The sequence below is a fragment of the Mixophyes fleayi genome, chromosome 10, assembly GCF_038048845.1.
Source record: "Mixophyes fleayi isolate aMixFle1 chromosome 10, aMixFle1.hap1, whole genome shotgun sequence".
Taxonomy (NCBI): domain Eukaryota; kingdom Metazoa; phylum Chordata; class Amphibia; order Anura; family Limnodynastidae; genus Mixophyes; species Mixophyes fleayi.
In genome coordinates this window covers 98695263-98712973 of record NC_134411.1, presented here as the reverse complement: position 1 = coordinate 98712973, position 17711 = coordinate 98695263, and the positions used below count along the sequence as shown (strand labels likewise).

At 41.1% G+C, this 17711-nt stretch overlaps 1 protein-coding gene across 1 annotated transcript in view; it reads left to right on the top strand.

Moving 5' to 3' along the window:
• ITFG1 (integrin alpha FG-GAP repeat containing 1) overlaps nt 1–17711 on the top strand; it is a 137306-nt gene that overhangs the window by 5463 nt on the left and 114132 nt on the right. The window contains exons 2-6 of the mRNA XM_075189252.1: nt 2751–2826; nt 3466–3611; nt 5391–5448; nt 6539–6613; nt 13036–13130. Of these exons, the coding sequence (XP_075045353.1) occupies nt 2751–2826; nt 3466–3611; nt 5391–5448; nt 6539–6613; nt 13036–13130 (450 nt within the window). The remainder of the gene's footprint in view (nt 1–2750; nt 2827–3465; nt 3612–5390; nt 5449–6538; nt 6614–13035; nt 13131–17711) is intronic.

Genomic DNA, 17711 nt, shown 5'->3' with positions numbered 1-17711 from the left:
AAGCTAGAAGGTCCACAACGATACCAGGGAGAAATCGGGAACGAAGTGAAAATAAAGCCAGAGTCTGGGTCATAAGATGAGGCATAAAACAGAGGGACAAGCTGGAGCTAATACCAGTCAGTTAGGATCAGAACACTGCCGTTACACTGAGAAACCAGCAGCAACAAAGACAATTGATGAACTTCCCCAGACTACTGGGAGAGGCAGTCTCTTAAAGGCCAGAGACAGGAGAGCATGATCCAGATCCAAGGATGAGAGCTTAACCCTTAGGCAGGATCAGGGTAAGGCACAGCAGCATCTAGGGAGGAAAATCAAAACTGCAGCCAGAAGCAGATTGTGACACTGGCTCCCTACTTCAAGAACAAGATTGACAATATTCAACTTGAAATGGCATCTTCATACTCTACCTCCTAGATCCATGTCTCCTGTGCTCACCCCACCTCTAACTAAAATCTCTCTCTTCTCTACTCTTTAGCTTCATATGACTTTTTACTGAATGTGATTAGTTTACTGAACTAATTGTCTACTACACGATATCCTGCAACTTTTACTAAATACATTGGTTTTTATTGCTAGTTTATATCTGTATCAAGTTGCAAGATTACAATCATGAAATACTAGCACAAATAAAGAATGATACACTCACAAACTATGTATAAGAAAATGATTTAATAATTAATATGACCATTAAAATACTTCGCTTCGATAGGTTGTTAGACACACATGTAATTCCCTGGATTTTCAGCGTTGAGACCCCACATTCAGCAAGCAAGTTGAATCATGTATCCTAGAATACTTTGATGGAGGAGATCTGGCACAGTCTTCCTGACTCACCACAGAGGTCTAAAGAAGGTCTGAACTGTGCCATCTTATATAATCCTTTTCCTTACACTAAAGTGAATGCTGATGCAATATGGGCAGTTGATGACCGTATCATTCTGCGTAAAATTTGCAAACTGAGCAATTATATCCATATATTGCTTAACAACAAACATTACAACAAATACTTAAGAATACACAAATACTCTCTGTCTGTTGTAAAATCAACATTACCTTAAGTTGGTAAATAACCATTGTCTGAGCTGGAGTGAAGGACATAGTCCACTGTACTAGGTTTAGGGAAAACATGGCCATAAAAGACAAGTAAATAATGCGCTGAAACATCACAGACTTAAGCTAGGTACACACTACAGAATTTTCAACCAACTTTTTATGCCGATCGATTTTACATGCGATCGATGTTCCGATCGCTCGGTCCATGAACTGCATACACACTAGCCTTGTTTAGGACGATAAAGGGAAGAGCGGACGTCCCTTTAGCGACTTTATACAGCCATGTTGTCGTGAGCAATGACTGTAATTTCGTACTCACTGTTGTGGATCGGTCGGAAGTTTAAACACACTACACAGCGGAAACGAGATTGGAACGAAAATATTAAACGGTACAACCAACCAAAAGAGGAGACAGTTGTCCATTTGGGCAGACTTTCGACCATCGTGTCACTGCACACACTGACCCGACTTTTGAACGAGCGGTCGTATGTCGGTTGATTGAGCCGATTATTGGATGAAAACTGTGTAGTGTGTACCCAGCTTTAGTATCTGTTCATAAAGAGACACATAGAAATCAATGATAAACTCCATCTTGGTTCATAATAAAAGGAAAATACCATACTGCTACAATATCTATGCTTTCCAGTCATATATTAAATCCACAATCCCACACAGAAAAAGTATAAATGTATTTACTTTTTTTAAATTGCTAATTAAATACCTTTTTAAGTATGCATCTTATAGTCATTTTTTAAACTGTCCTCCTACAAATCGTTATCTCCTTTTCATCATCATTTATCATTTCATCACCACTAATTCCACAGCACTGTACAGTGAACTCATTCACATCAGTCCCTGCCCCAATAGAGGTCACAATCTAAATTCCCTAACACACCAACTAGGGTCAAGTTTGATAGCTGCCAGTTAACCTATCAGTATGTTTTTGGGAGTGTGGGAGGAAACCAGAGTGCCGGAGGATACCCACGTAAACACAGGGAGAACATACAAACTCCACACAGATAAGACCATGGTCTGAAATAGTACTGATGACCCCAGTGCTGTGAGGCAGAAGTTCTGTGCGCTAAGCCACTGTGCTTTTTCAAAAGCTCTCTTGTTGACAAATAAAAATGTTTGCCAGACACAGTCGGTCTAGTACACAGATGCATCATGTCAAAGCCTCTCTGCTCATACATCATGTGCCATGTGACTGTGGTTGCTATGGAAGTGCAGAATCATAAATTATTAATAACCTTAAGAGAAAAAAATAGAAAATGCTAATTACCAAAATTCTTCTTATCGCCCACCTCAATGAAGAGAATATATGTAAATGTAAGGTAAAATAGTGTTCTCATATCCTGAGGTGGACGCAGCCATAGTATAGGCTAATCTAATATTCATGATAACACACAGACTATTAATTCACTAAGATAATGCCTCCCTGATGTTACTAGTGAATTGATAGGCTGAATATTAGTCCCCCCACAAAATAGCTGCCACCAAGGTGTAGATTATGGGTACAAATGAGTTTCTGGAAAGCTGACAGTAAAGAAAATGTGCTTATTGCAGCAAATTGCACCAATATCCTAAAGTGGCAGAGTTTGTGGAGTGAAGAACGACCCGGTTTCGTAAATGTGTCTCATAAAGTTGATTTATGGCAGAGCAGTTTTCACTTAGCTGTTCCTGTTGTGTCCTTCCAGGTAATGAATTAAGGATCTTTTTGGCAGACCTGAAATCGACTCCATATTTTAACCCGAAAGTGAAACTTTCATTAGAGTAAGTATGTGACATTGTGTGTGACAGGTTTCCTGACTCTTCTCTAGAGGGAAATGTATTTACAAGATGCTCCAAACTGTTTCCAGGGAATCCTTTTTGGATCTTAAGCTCATGTCCCAAAATCGCTGGAAATGCAGATATTTATCCTTGACAATTACATTCAGCTGCACATTTTGTATTCTATCAATAAGCCTGACTGCAGTGACTCCAGTATGCAAATGAGTGGGCGGAGACAGTGGTAGCAGGAACATGCTCACTGCTATGATACTTTCAGGAGATGATTTAGAAATGTAATTACAGCTGCCTTTTACGTTTTTAACAGTTTTTTCATAATGAAACATACCAGTTTAGTTTTATAAGGATGTCTGTTGCAATTTAAGAGAAGACACAACAAATTTCTTACTTTTATAAAATATAGAGAAGAAACAATGCTTATTTATTTAATGTTTTCTATTATATTTATTAATAATAGTAATATTCTTCATCAATGTTACAGACTTTTATAACCAACGTGTTGCAGATATTTGTTTGATTACAATGTATGTTGTATGGTTTACAGCTACTGTAATTACTTGTGCAGCTAAATAAAGACATTATGAATGTATCCCAGATGTCACTGATTTGTGTCTGGTGTTCCAGGAGCGAAGGGCTGATCATAACCAGTGTGGTTCCTGGAGATTACAATGGGGATTCGCAGATGGACGTTCTGCTGACGACTGTTCCCAAGGGTCAGACTGGTAATGAATTGTCTGCCGTCATCTATTGGGGACAAAACCAAGACCTCCGTAAGTTACACTGCGTTTTATGACTGTTTCACTGATGGGGCCGGCTCCTATTGACATTTGTGTCCACGTTTTTATTGCCGGTTCACGGTAATTGATGCTAATTGCTTATTGATCGTATAGTTACAAGTGTCTGTTTGTTAAACTATCTGGTCAAGAACAACGATATTTGCATATATGTCCTCTATGTAACCCCTTCATCATATAACAGTCCAGTCTCCCCTTTCCAAATGGAGGGAGCCATAGTGGTGACTAAATCCGTCCCACATCTTAACTGGTGTTTCCTGCCCAGTAGCTTCAGTGCCTGCTTGCTGCAGTCAGCTGTCTGTCTTCCTTGGACTTGTGTTATTGGGTTTATCTAAAGTAAAGGAGATGATAAGTTATAATGAAAGGAGAGCTGCTGGGATGTTAATAACACGAGGTGGATCTTTGTGACACATCAGAAGGGAACTGATAGGTTTCTGGTTTTAGGAAAATGTCTGCATTTATTTTGGGATTTTTTAGCAAGCCTCTAGTCTGCAGCTTTGTAATATTCATTATATAATGTTTTTGATAAAATGATATGAAATATCAGGTTTGACATTTTATTTGCAAAATTTATAATAAGTAAGTGGGTAAAGTGTTGTAGATTAACGTGCGTTTGTCACCTACCCACTGTGCTGGATAAAGCTGTAGGCATGACAATACAACCTATCAATTCTAGGTCACAACAGTGAGGCACAAAAAGTGCTTCTGAATGGATTAGCTAAATATTGGATCAGCCAACAAAATGACTGTGTGTGTATGTGTGAAGGGTGCAATTAAGAGTAACACCCCCCCCCCCCCCCTTCCCAAGACTCAAAATTTTGTTTTAGGTGGAATATCACAAGCTATGCCCCAAACCAAAAATTTATTCCCCCCCCCCCCCCCCCCCCCCCCCCCCCCAAAGGTCTCTGCTGGCTCCTGCTGCTAAATAATTTCTATTTTGCTTCTAGATGTACATTGTTTGACTCTTGTATTGTCAGCTGTGTTTTCTGTATGTTTGTATAAGACAAGCCTGATGACGTGTGTACCTGGGTCACTTGTGACTGTGTAAACAGACGTTCATTGTTCTGTTGTGTGGGATATCGTCTCGGGGCGTCTGGTGATGGAATTTGCAGTTTATATAACACATCACCTATGTGTCTGGTGTTCCCAGGACAGTCCAGTGTAATTCTCTGAGCATTTCATACTCCTGACATAGACAAAATATACATTTGTGAGCACCCTATGGAACCTGTGTTTGACGAATGTCGCTTTCACCAATTGGCGGCGATAAACCCATCCGAACGCGGGATTATTGATCCGTTATGGTAGTAATACCCAGACAGGAGCTTATGGACAAAAGTCTTTAAAATAAGTCGAGGATTTATAATGGGGATTACATGTGGACTGCATTTAAGCTGTAAATAGTAGTTCTTTCATATATACTTATCACCCACAGAGAAAGAGCATGGCTGAGCAGAGATGGCGGGTAATGCTGTTTATTATTTAGTGTTTATGGTATAAGAAAAGGTGACTGTCCTTAAAAACCATCACACACGGCAGCCCGACCTATATGGCGCATTGATCTGCCTATAGGTGCATGAAACACGTGGGACTTATTGCCTAATACTGAATTAATGCAGATTGGTTGCCATGCCAACACTCTACTGCAGGCTTCAGGCCTACTTGCGTTTACAGCCAAAATTGAAAATAATGCTTATTGGTCGGTGCTCTGTGTTATGTTTCTATACTCCCTCTATGCACTATGTTTTCTTCTAGATATTAATCAGAAGCTTCAACTAAACAGAACCTATTCAGACGAACCGCTCGTCATGGAGTAAGTGTTTCACTATTTATTGCAGTAAAATACATTCTCCCCACATGTCACTTTGTCATATTATCTTATATTAAACATCAAGGCAAACTGGCTGTACTACATCTGTCATCTGTTCCAGACCCCTTATTCTCATTAATCCATCATCACACTGGAAATAAAATATTAAGAGTCAGACAGTCGTTGTGAGTCAGAAAGAAACTCCACACTATTTATTTAAAAAACAAATATACTAAATTGATATATTGCTATTTTTTACATTTCGTGGTGGAAATACAGTAAACATGTACAAATTTAACGAATGAGCCTAAGGAATTAAATAATTAGTTATGTTTGTACATATATGCTGGGAATTTCTTTATTATTACTTTGTGGTGTTATATAGTCGCAGATTTTTTCTCCATTTCTCCAAATATGGGGGTATATTTGCTAAATTGTGGGTTTGAAAAAAAATGGAGATGTTGCCTATAGCAACCAATCAGATTCTAGCTGTCATTTTGTAGAATGAACTAAATAAATGAGAACTAGAATCTGATTGGTTGCTATAGGCAACATCTCCACTTTTCAATGCCTCAGTTTAGTAAATCTACCCCCAAATGTGCATTGTTTAAATACAAGAGACATATATGTATTATTATCATACATTATTGTATGTATGTTCATTTGTGTTCCTGGTAGTTGTGAGTCTCACAGAATCCCTAATTTTAGTTTCTAAATAAATTTTAGTGCTTGGGTGTGTGGTCAAGATCCCAACTGGCGTTCTAGAATCTGATTGTAGGCGGCCCTGATTATGCTGGATATTATATTGTGAATCAGCTATTTTTATATCTGTGACAATGGCGCACTGACACTTGTAGTACTGACCCGTGTACCACTGTTGTAGGAAATATACCCACAGAAGGTCCATGCAGGGATAAGCCTCAGTGTGCCACAACGTGGCTGAGAATGTTCTGTTATACAGACTGTGGTTTGCCATGTGGTAAAACCATTAACCTGCTGAAGGCTGTGACACAGAGCATCTCTAAGTGTATTTCAGTCGTTTCACATTTGTGTAACCTCCAGAAATGTATAATGTTGTCTGTCGCTCTTTCAGCTTTAATGGAGATCTCATTCCTGATATCCTCGGAGTCCCTACTGGAAGCCAGTCTCCTCTAATCACATATGGCGGGTAAGATCTCTCGTATCTTGTGAAAGTTTTATGTAAAAAAGAAATGGCTCACCTTTTGGGGTCTGTCTGCGGGTGGCGAGACGGATACTTGTGACCTCTGGGATTTAAGGACATGTCAGTTACACTGTCTAATGGCGAAACGCGTTCATTCTCTTATTCCTAAATTTGTGGGGCACTTAGAATCAAACATTGCTATATTATACATGTATAGAATACTTATATTCTTTCTGAATAAGGTCATGCTGAGAAATCCAAGCATAGACATTTAAAGTGTCTCTGTCATTCCTTCGTCATCCCACATTGGTGCATTTAAAGATAAACTGTCAGCAGGTTCTACACGGTTGTTTCTTTAGGAGAGAGCATTAAATATAACTCACTCTCAATACGCTACCCTCTGCCCCGGCCAGCAGGAGAGCGGGTCGGAAGCCGCGACGGAGCGTAGCGTATGCTGAATGCTGGACCCGGAAGCCATTGAGCTATCGGCTGAGAGTGCCCTGTATTGTGTGTTCTCTCCTGGGAGAATGCGTGAACGGTGGAACACTTTTTTTTTTTTTTTGCTAGTACCTTGCAAACTACGTGTCTATGTAATCAATGGAAATGTAGCTTAGATCCTGGTGACTGTTTGTCTTTAAGGCCACCTGCTAACAGGCTCGTAACGTCCCTCAACTCTGATGCTGAATAATTCAGAATATTGTCCTCCCTTGAATACAGAATACTTGCGGAATTAGGGGGGTAGGGTTACTTAATACATTCTTAATTCATCTGAAATGAGTCACTATGCACTATACAGATATTATACACATTTGGGCATATATCAACTTCACAAATGTGTTATAAACCCTATTAATAGAGGGGCGCTGTATTAAGAGAAGATTATTTATTTCTATTGTAAAATTTCTCTATTACCAGCACGAGGACTCTCCTAGTCTTGTATGCAAATCTACTATGTATTGCTGGATAAAGTGTGTTCTATGTACAATGTAAGTGTATATATGTGTTCAGTTTGACAGTTTGCTATTCAAGTTCTGATGGTGATCGGTTTGATGTGTCTGTACGTTTTATAATGGGATACTTTTCTGGACACCTGGTAGTAAGATTTATTGTATTTTTATCTTCTTGTATAGATACTGAGGAGTCTTCGATCTCTGTGTAGTATAAGCGCGGCATTGGTATTGGTGGAAGAGGTGTTTGAATTTAGTTTATGATTGGAATGTTGCAGATCGTGTAAACAGTCCGTAGAACTATGTATCTAGGTTGTCATGGTTACTACTATGATATCGGGGCAGCAGAATTAGAGAGCAGAGAAATGTTAGACAGCTCCTGTGGATCAGCCTTTCTGTTTTCCCATATAAGGTCTCGTCTCCTGAGGAAAGTCTATTCGGACGTTCGTGGTGTGCACCTTTTTCGGGGTGCTCCAAAATGTTGCAGAAATGTCTAGAATTTTTCCGAAATATGTCACGAGTTTGGCACTGAAAAGACCTGTCCAAGAAGCACCCAGTCTGTGACTATGTGCCATGATGTCTGCTGCAAGTTTTGTGTTTCTTTTTTGTCGCACAAGTTTTAATTAACGAAATTGTGCGGTTATATCTTTATTACTCAAACTTGCCTGCGCTGGAGCATTGATTGTATAGACTAGTTCTTGCCCTATATTTTGAGGGGTGCAGACTAAGGACACGAGAGCCAAGTAACCTGCAAAGATATTGTAAAAAATTATTTGTTCTTAAATAGCATATTTACTAACAGGGTGTATGTAGTATTTGGTAGCACAGAGCAACCGATCAGATATCCGTCAAATGAAAGCTTATATCTGATTGGCTGTTCTGGTTTACAGCAGATTTCCGTTACTAATAATGTTAAATATATTTTGTTTTTATTTTGCTGCAAATCTAATGTCATTACAGGCTGCACCGCTGAGCCTTTTACACGGGAAAATAATTGCATGTTCTTGTCTAATGTAATTTTTTTTTGCCGAGAAAGAGAAATGTTTTCACAGCAGTTTCTGGCAGCCAGCCTGTTGTTTTTGGTAGAGGAGGGTTTAGCAAGTTACTTGTCACCCTTAATGAATTGGAGCAAATCTATTTATGTACGGCAGCGTTTCATGGCGAGCGGGTGTGCGCCTCTCACTGTAGGTGCTCTGACAGCTCGTACATTATGTATACGGCATCTGCGGGGCCTGTGCTTAAACATGAAGCCTCTTTCAATATGTACTGTCTTCCATATTTCCCCTGGGCTATTGTTCTTCTCGTTACTGCCACGTTGAGAGCAGTCGATTAAAATTTGAGAAGTCAATGAGATCTCCCAAGGATGGCGTCCCGCCGTTCTCTTCTGTTACAGGGAATATCTGATTTAAAGCCGCAGCCACAATAAGCTCCTTCCCTGGTGGTTTGTGATTCATTAGCTGAACCGCCTGGATCTTCATTCTGCATAGAATATTTAGTGCAGTCTCTTTTTTGTGAGCAAAAAAAAAAAATCTATTAAAAACCCCACATACCTCGCCCCCCCTTTGTTTCATTTCCAAAGTGCCTCTGCAAAAATCATGCATCCCCCCCATTACTGTGTGTTGCCCCAACCTCTGCTGTGTAAATAGCCCATCACTACCCTCCTGCACCCCTGGTCAGCCCCCTGGTCCTGTCCCACAACTTCCTGGGTTGTCCCCACCTCTGCTCTGCAATGTGTATTTATGCTGCCCCCACCATAGTGAGCAATCCCTGCTTTCCAATACCACTGTGCCACTCCCAACCCTGTCCTGTAATGTGCAACCTTTATCCCTGCCCTCTAGGGGGGGGGGGCTCTCTGTATGGCTCCTAATCCGCTCTCTAACCCCTGCTTGTAGTGCGCTCTCTGTATGGCTCCTAACCCGCTCTCTAACCCCTGCTTGTAGTGTGCTCTCTGTATGGCTCCTAACCCGCTCTCTAACCCCTGCTTGTAGTGTGCTCTCTGTATGGCTCCTAACCCGCTTTCTAACCCCTGCTTGTAGTGTGCTCTCGGTGAGGCTCCTAACCCGCTTTCTAACCCCTGCTTGTAGTGTGCTCTCAGTATGGCTCCTAACCTACTATCTAACCCCTGCTTGTATTGTGCTCTCTGTATGGCTCCTAACCCGCTCTCTAACACCTGCTTGTAGTGCGCTCTCTGTATGGCTCCTAACCCGCTCTTTAACCCCTGGTTGTAGTGTTCTCTCTGTATGGTTCCTAACCTGCTCTCTAACCCCTGCTTGTAGTGTGCTCTCTGTATGGCTCCTAACCCACTCTAACCCCTGCTTGTAGTGTGCTCTCTGTATGGCTCCTAACCTGCTCTCTAACCCCTGCTTGTAGTGTGCTCTCTGTATGGCTCCTAACCCACTCTAACCCCTGCTTGTAGTGTGCTCTCTGTATGGCTCCTTACCCACTCTCTAACCCCTGCTTGTAGTGTGCTCTCTGTATGGCTCCTAACCTGCTTTCTAACCCCTGCTTGTAGTGTGCTCTCTGTATGGCTCCTTACCCACTCTCTAACCCCTGCTTGTAGTGTGCTCTCTGTATGGCTCCTAACCTGCTCTCTAACCCCTGCTTGTAGTGTGCTCTCTGTATGGCTCCTTACCCACTCTAACCCCTGCTTGTAGTGTGCTCTCTGTATGGCTCCTTACCCGCTCTCTAACCCCTGCTTGTAGTGTGCTCTCTCTTAGTTTATACAGTTACACATTTGTACACAACGGTAAAGTAGTCCCATGCAAGAATTGTTTTGTCTGCTCTACCACCTTTCAACATGGCAATTGAAGAGTTAAAGCCCCCCCCCCCCCCTCCTTCCTCAAGCCAGCATGACAATTGCTATACCCATTCACTTCATATATCCATGGATGGTAATGTACCCACATGGGAAGTTTCTGCATGGGAAAATCTTTTTAAGGTGATAGCAATTGTTAAAAGGTGATGCACTGCAGCTAGAAAGTCAGGGGACAGATCTATCAGAAATATGGCAGAACTGTTCTGAAGGGAAAGATAAGATACAGTTTTTGGTCTCCTGTTCTATTCCCTTTTTTTAAAGCTTGCCATTGCCCACACTTTTATTGATTGCACCTATATATATATATATTGGGTGCTCTGTGCCCCCTTTTATGTGGACTGAGGAAACGAGTGCTCCTGCTGCTTGATGCATCATACCGGAACATTTGTACTAATATCTGTCTGGCTTCCTCCACGTAGATTTCTGTTTCTACGTAGCCGTCACATTTCTCTGTCTCTTCCACCCTGAGTGATATATTCTAATGAATATTCATTCGGTTCACGCAGGCCGAGTCTTATCGCTTTATATCCTGGGTTCCGCCTGTTCCATCTCTCCTGATGTTTTTTCTCCGAGCTTTGTTGTACTCTTGGCCGAATCCCGAAGCTTTCCCAGGATTGATGGGACATTTACTGCATGAAGCGTTTTTTGAAATCATACATACAGAGAGCATAAATCAAATCCATCCATGCGACATCTCCGAGAAATTGTGCGTTGCCGGAAGGGGCCTCTCATTCCTGTCGTTCTTTAAGTGAATATTAGAAGCTTTTCATTATCGGCTCATTATGTAGGATGAGTGTAACACTCCGTCTGTAGCACCACATTTTCTTCTGAAACTGAATTATGGTTTATATTTTAAAGCGTACCAGTCGTGCAGTTCTAAAAATCTAATATTAATAGTACATCCTGAGTAAAAGCCTTATTGCAGTGTACAATACAGTTATCATCCCAGTGTACATTTAATAATACAAATACCATCATTAAATCTGATATATAAAGCTGTGCAGTGCCTGCTCTGTGTCTCATAAACGTTTTTGTCGTTATTATAATTAACTGCTAGTGTGGGCAGATTTTCCTGTGACCTGGATGTCACGTGATCGTTCAGAGCCAATGTACTGCAAGCTGGCAGTTTGATAATGTCACAGGAAGTTTCTCCGGAGCACAGTGAGCTCGCTCCTGCAAATACATGGGCTGTTTCCTCAACCATCTTTACAATAAGCTGTCACTGGTTTGTTCAGCCAATTAAAGTGCTCCAATCACATGAACATAGTGGGGGCTGAATCAATGTTCAGCCAAACAATTCACTAGGAAATACTGACATCACTCAGTCATATTCTAGTTACTTGGATGAATATCGGTCCGGCCCACAAATGGCTGCATCCACTGTGCTTAGATCCACCTTAAAACCAACAAATGAGAATTTGGTGGGAATTACAACACTCTGTTCCCTTCTAGCTATTTTAATTCCTGATATATTTAGAATCTCCTGGATATGGAGACAGGTATCCTAGTTTAAAGAATATTGGTGAAATAAGAGCCCTGAACTTTGTATCTTGACAATTGTTTAAAACTGCGTTGGCTAAAGTGCTGGTAACCTAGTACAATATATTTATAATATAAATAGTGCTTATTCCTTTGTCCGAGTTACTCTGGAGGTAAAAGTGGGCATGTTTTAAACGGACACTAACCTTAATTTTTCGCTTATTATTTGTGTTAAACCAATATCTGATTTCAAAGTATCTACATTTGGGTGGAGGAGAGGGTGGTGGTGGGAGTCTCTATCACACACACGTAAGAGAAGGATTTGTAGCATGCACTGTCGCGTAATGTGCAGAAAACCTGTTCATAGAAATAGATTTATTTACAGACCATTAGTCAAGTCCTATGGAAAAACATAAAAGTTGGGTTTTTCTCTACCCTCTAATTAGAGACGCTCAGGCTCGGTTCCTCGAGAACCGAACACACCCGAACTTAGGGGATCCGAGGATCGAGCCAGCTCAGTACTGTCACGCGCCCTCGGAATTGAAAAGGAGGCAAAACGTAATTGTGACATCGTCGGATCTCAGATCTCGGGAGTTTTGAATTCCTTTTTAAGACCCAACATAGCGAAGGGTGGGAGTAAGGATGGACCCCCATTTTTCTTTTCTGCCACTGCTGTGTGCCAATGTGTCCTAGATGTGCTAGAAACAGCCTTGTGTTTGTGTCATTGCTCTGTCGCTTACCGTCCAGCCAGGTCGCTGCAGTATTTGTCCGAAGGTGTATGAAACTAATATTGTGACCTGTGAGATGGTCTAAAATCACTGCAAATGACTTGAAATTAGTGTTATTGAGGTTAATAATAATGTAGGAACAAAAAAACAGCAAAATTAGGTGATTTTAGCATATTTTAGGATTTTTTCTAAAAAAAAAAAAAAAACACACACGAGGGCGGTTTTGCAGTGAGCATCTCTACCTCTAATTTATGGTTTTGGTGTTAGTCTTTTTTTTTTTTTAATAAAGTTACATGATTGCGAGTTTTTGGGTACAGATATATCTGCAGCCAGTACTGGGCGTTCTACAAGCTCAGGAGGTTTCTGTTAGAGGTGACGATAAGAAACTACTGGAAGAGAGATGAGAGCACATCAAATGGAATATTGACATTAATCCTCAGTCATCCTTTTCTTCTATAGGGATCTTCTTGTATCGGGAAGTCTGAATACAACACGTGCAATGTTCTTGCCTCATTCCCATGCTTTCATAGACCTAACTGGAGATTTTACGGCTGGTAAGTTATTGTCGTACTATTAGACAACTCTATAATGTTTCACTTCCAAAGAGAGAGACGACTGAGCACTGTCCACAGCTTACATTGTCTTGTTTAGGGCAAGAGCAAGTCCTGTGATTAAAACTGCCATTGTCCAAATATCTTTATTAAATGTTTAACAAGTTGCTGGAGACCTCGCGGTACTAAGAGACAGGGGGACTAGATTTATCAAACCTTATGAAAAGGAAACGTGGTTATATTGCCCATACCAGCCAATCAGATTCTATCCATCATTTATCTTGCACATTCTAGAACATTAAGGCTAGAATCTGATTGGTTGCTACGGGAAAATGTAATTATATTCCACCCTCATACCCGCCTAGATTGCATCTGATGTTTAGATTATTTTTGCTATATAGATTCAGTGTCCAGCACTTTGTGATGATAAACTAACCTAATATACAGTACGTCCAAAAACCTGTAACCTGCGATGTCCTCAATACAACTTTATTATATATATATTTTTGCAATAGAGTATATAAAGTGGCAGCGATTGGGTTAATGATGGCATTGCTGACAGTCCCGCGTACCGTGTTCCTCCGGCTGATGGAGAAACATAATCCTTGTGCAATTTAATTATAGAAAAGCATGTATTTATAATTTAAAACGTGGGATCCTTCGCAGTGTGGTTGGCAGTTTTATTACGCGCAGTAGATTTTACAGCTGTAATCAATGTCCTGTCTATGGAAGTAGTGATGCGGAGCTGGAGGTTCTACATTGTGCTGCGTCTGCTCTTAGCACTTGTTACCTGCTGATATATGGAGCAAGGCGCTAGAGCGTTCTTCACTGCAGTCATTAAACGCTTCCCCCGTGCTCTGCTTCCCTCGGCGTTCTCTGTAGCACCCAGCAGAACAGGTATTTCATAAACACTTGTCCTAAGTATGAGTCTTCCCGTGCTAAACATCCTGTAATAAAAGACTTTTGCATAACCTTTTAGCTAGCGGAGTGCGGTTGACTTGTGTAATCTTCAGTAAGTTGGTCTCTGCAAGACTTTTCCACAGCATTACAATAGGTCTTCCCATTCTGGATAGCAGGAAGTCTTATGTGCGCAACTTAATTGCATCCCTCACAGAACACAAACTATCTCCTATAAAGCTTATGCTGTCTGCTATATGTCAGCACTGAGATTCCTGGGCTAAAATATGTTAGCCCTTGAAGTTCCCAAGTGACGGAGGTAGAGGCAGCCGCTGCTAGTGATTGGGGCAGGGGTCTTATGTAATGCTTGATCCAATTGTGTATACCTCTACCTTGTAATTGTTTACCTCTGTATCTTATATGTGACTCTCAGATCTGCTCCTGCCTTCTGATTGCAGAGAATGCCGACATGCTGTAAATCATTTTCTGTATAAGTTCCTATTTTACACGTTAAGTAATTCTGTTTTTCTATATATGTAAAGAGAAAGAGGCCTATTGTTATAAAATAGTATTGGGTTGTCACTGCGGTCACTGCGCAGGTTTTCCCACTTCATTCTTCCCAGCCTCCCTGTTCTCGCCGAGCGCTCCAGCGCAGCTAGAACCTATAATGTAACGGTAACCGCAGGCTGAACTTATCCTGACAGTTATACAGCGCCTCTGAGTGAGTGTTTGCTGCAGGCAACCAGAGATTTACTATCAACTACTTAATTATGTTCTGACACTTGTATTCCAACACAAAATAATGCACTTAAATGTAACCAACAGTATAGGCAGCTCCCAACACCTATACCAGGCTTCTACTAACTAGTGCCGGTAATCATCTTATGGAAAGGGAGGATGTCTTAGCAACAAGATAACTCCTTCATCATTGGTGACTCATTGCTGAAACTTGTTAGTATGGTGGTGGGGGGGGGGGGGGGGTCTGCATCCCACCGCTGGCACCAGTGGCAGAGCCCACTCCTGGCGCGCACTTCGTTTGTAGAGTAAATGCTATATTCCATTAGATTTATTCCTATAAAATCCCAGCTTTCTTGCAAATTATGAAGCTTAAAAATAATGAGCTGCTACCTGCCGAGCACACATTGGTGCTTTCTGTTACCCTTGTTGACAGAACAAGTGATATTATTAGGTTAAATGAAAATTCCCAACTGGGCTTTGACAGATGTGGTCTTTTCACGAGTTAATAGTTTCTTTTGCGTAAGGTAACTTGGTTTGAAGCATCCGTGAGGTTCTGTGTTGATGGAGAGCAGTGAGAAGTCCGACTGAGGAAGAAGCCTTGTTTCCGCAGGTCTCACGGGATAGAGATAAAGCTGACTCCACATAGTCCGTTAAAACTGGTTTCTTTTAATGACTGTGAGAGGCAAACAGACATAAAGCCTCACGACATGAATGTGATTTTCTGCACTCGCCTCCCTCCGCTGCGGGGAGCGTATTTATTTCTCTCATTTAATAAATATTTATCTCCTGTGCAGTTTTTAAACTACAAATAAATTTGAATGAATGATCACGGCAGCTTGCTCGCTGCACCCCTGTCTATTCAGTATAGTTAAACAAGTGAGTTTAATTTTCCTGAAGACGGCAATGGGCACCGGTCACAGTGCTCCACTATCGATGTATCTACACTGGTATCTGTCCGGGTTCTCTATTCCATTGTCATACAATCTTTTGTACATCATTACTGGTCTAGAACATATATCTGAAAATGATTGATCCTCTGTTCTACTGCTTAGTGTGACCTCATCTTACTCGGGTAACCACATAACGCCTTTTACTGTCGACATTCCTCAACGTAGACTGTTTCCAGATCTTTCATGTCCTTAAGTCTAGGTCTACGCTAATGGACAGCCTTCTTCAACTTGGTCAAGAGGTTTCCTGTGAGATTTGATGTTTGGAGACAAATGGTGATTTGGTTATCAACCAACCAATGTCATTGTTTATGAAGTTTGTTTTGGTGCTATGCTGGAAGACCACCCGTGTTCAGTTTTCTGGCACTGGCTACCAATCGGTCGGTAAGGGCTTTCCAACTAGCATGTTGGCATGGAGGTATTGTCATGGTTGACTTGGTGACCTCGAGATGCAGTCAGACATTGCAATTCTGCAACTGTGACTCTTGTACTTTTTTGTTTGTTTTATCTCCTCTCTTCACCATTTTCCTCACTGTGCTTGTGGACGTGATGCATTTCCAGCCTCTTACTGCCAAGTTCATCAGTTCAGCAACGTTTTAGTGGTTTTGTACTTATTGATTGGTTTCAAGTAGTGTATTTAATTTTTCATGTGGAGGGCAGCAATTGTTTTTTTCTTCTTTTGTCCGTTAGTGGCCTTTCCTCGGTGTACTGGATGACGACGGGTTGGCTGAAACGCGATGCCTCTTATTGTTAAACCACCGTATAATATTAAATTGCATTTATTTCATTATGTATATTTTTTAAGCAAAAATATAGGGGATCCGATCATTTTGAAACTTCTCTTTTTGAGGCTGAAAATATCACGTATGTAAAAATTTGATTAGGACAAAAGCCTGTGGTTCCCCCATTGTTAGGCCGTTGTGTATTGTTCCATGTCTGTGCTGTTTACTTTATTCTGCTTTTTTTTTTTTTGTTGTTGTCCTTTTCTTTGGGACAAACAGCAATACTGCATTTATTTATGTCGCATCGTGGTGCCTGGTGTCTTTTAACTAATTTTGTCCGGTTTAGTAGGAGCAAGGCTGGCCACACACTACAGGTTTCTCAGCTGATTATCGGGCCACTCTCGCGATAAACAACCGTTCAGCCCAATATTGCATTACAGTGTACGCTCCAACAGTGATCATTCCAAAGCACACCGTATCCTTTCATTTGATTTTTAAACCTGGACTAAAAATCTCGTTCAACGATGGAACAATGTTGTTCCAGTTCTGCAGTGTCCATAGATCTCTATGGAGTGCGCAGAGTCACCATCTTTTCAGCCAATAGCTATGAGCAATGAAGAGCACAGATCTGACGGTAAATCTTGTTGGTGTGTACACAGGAATCGGCTGCTGATTGGGACTTTCAGTTGTTGGTAAAATCGTTAACAATATTGCATCGGGAGAAATGTTCTGTAGTGTGTACCCATCCTTAGCTACCATGTTGACGCTGGTTTAATTGATATCCACGCTACTGCGTAATAATCCATACGTGTATTAATGCTCGTCATCGGGAGGAGAGCCCGGACCAGCCCCCCCCCTCCTCCCTTCTATCCCCAAACATAAAGAAATACAAGATCTAAAACGGCTCTTGACAGACTGATCTCTGACTTGTAAAGAGACTTAATACAATTATCCCCCAGCAGAGGATTCATCATGGACCTATTTATTAGATTGTGGCTTGGCTCTGATATATACCAGGGTTTAGATGGCTCCAGGTGGCTCTAGATCTTTGCTTCCCGCAGAATTTATCCAAAAGAGCATCTAAGTATAAAGACTGACATTCATCAATGTAGCTGTTTTGTGGTATACGTACCCATGGACTTATATAGCGCTTATTTGTTACATTGACCTACAAATAATATTCCAATAGAAAGGTGTTTTGTAAAGAGACATAAGATACTGAGGATATATATACAAGCAGAGGTGCACGTGTTTACATTCCTGCAGGGGATGCTTGGGAA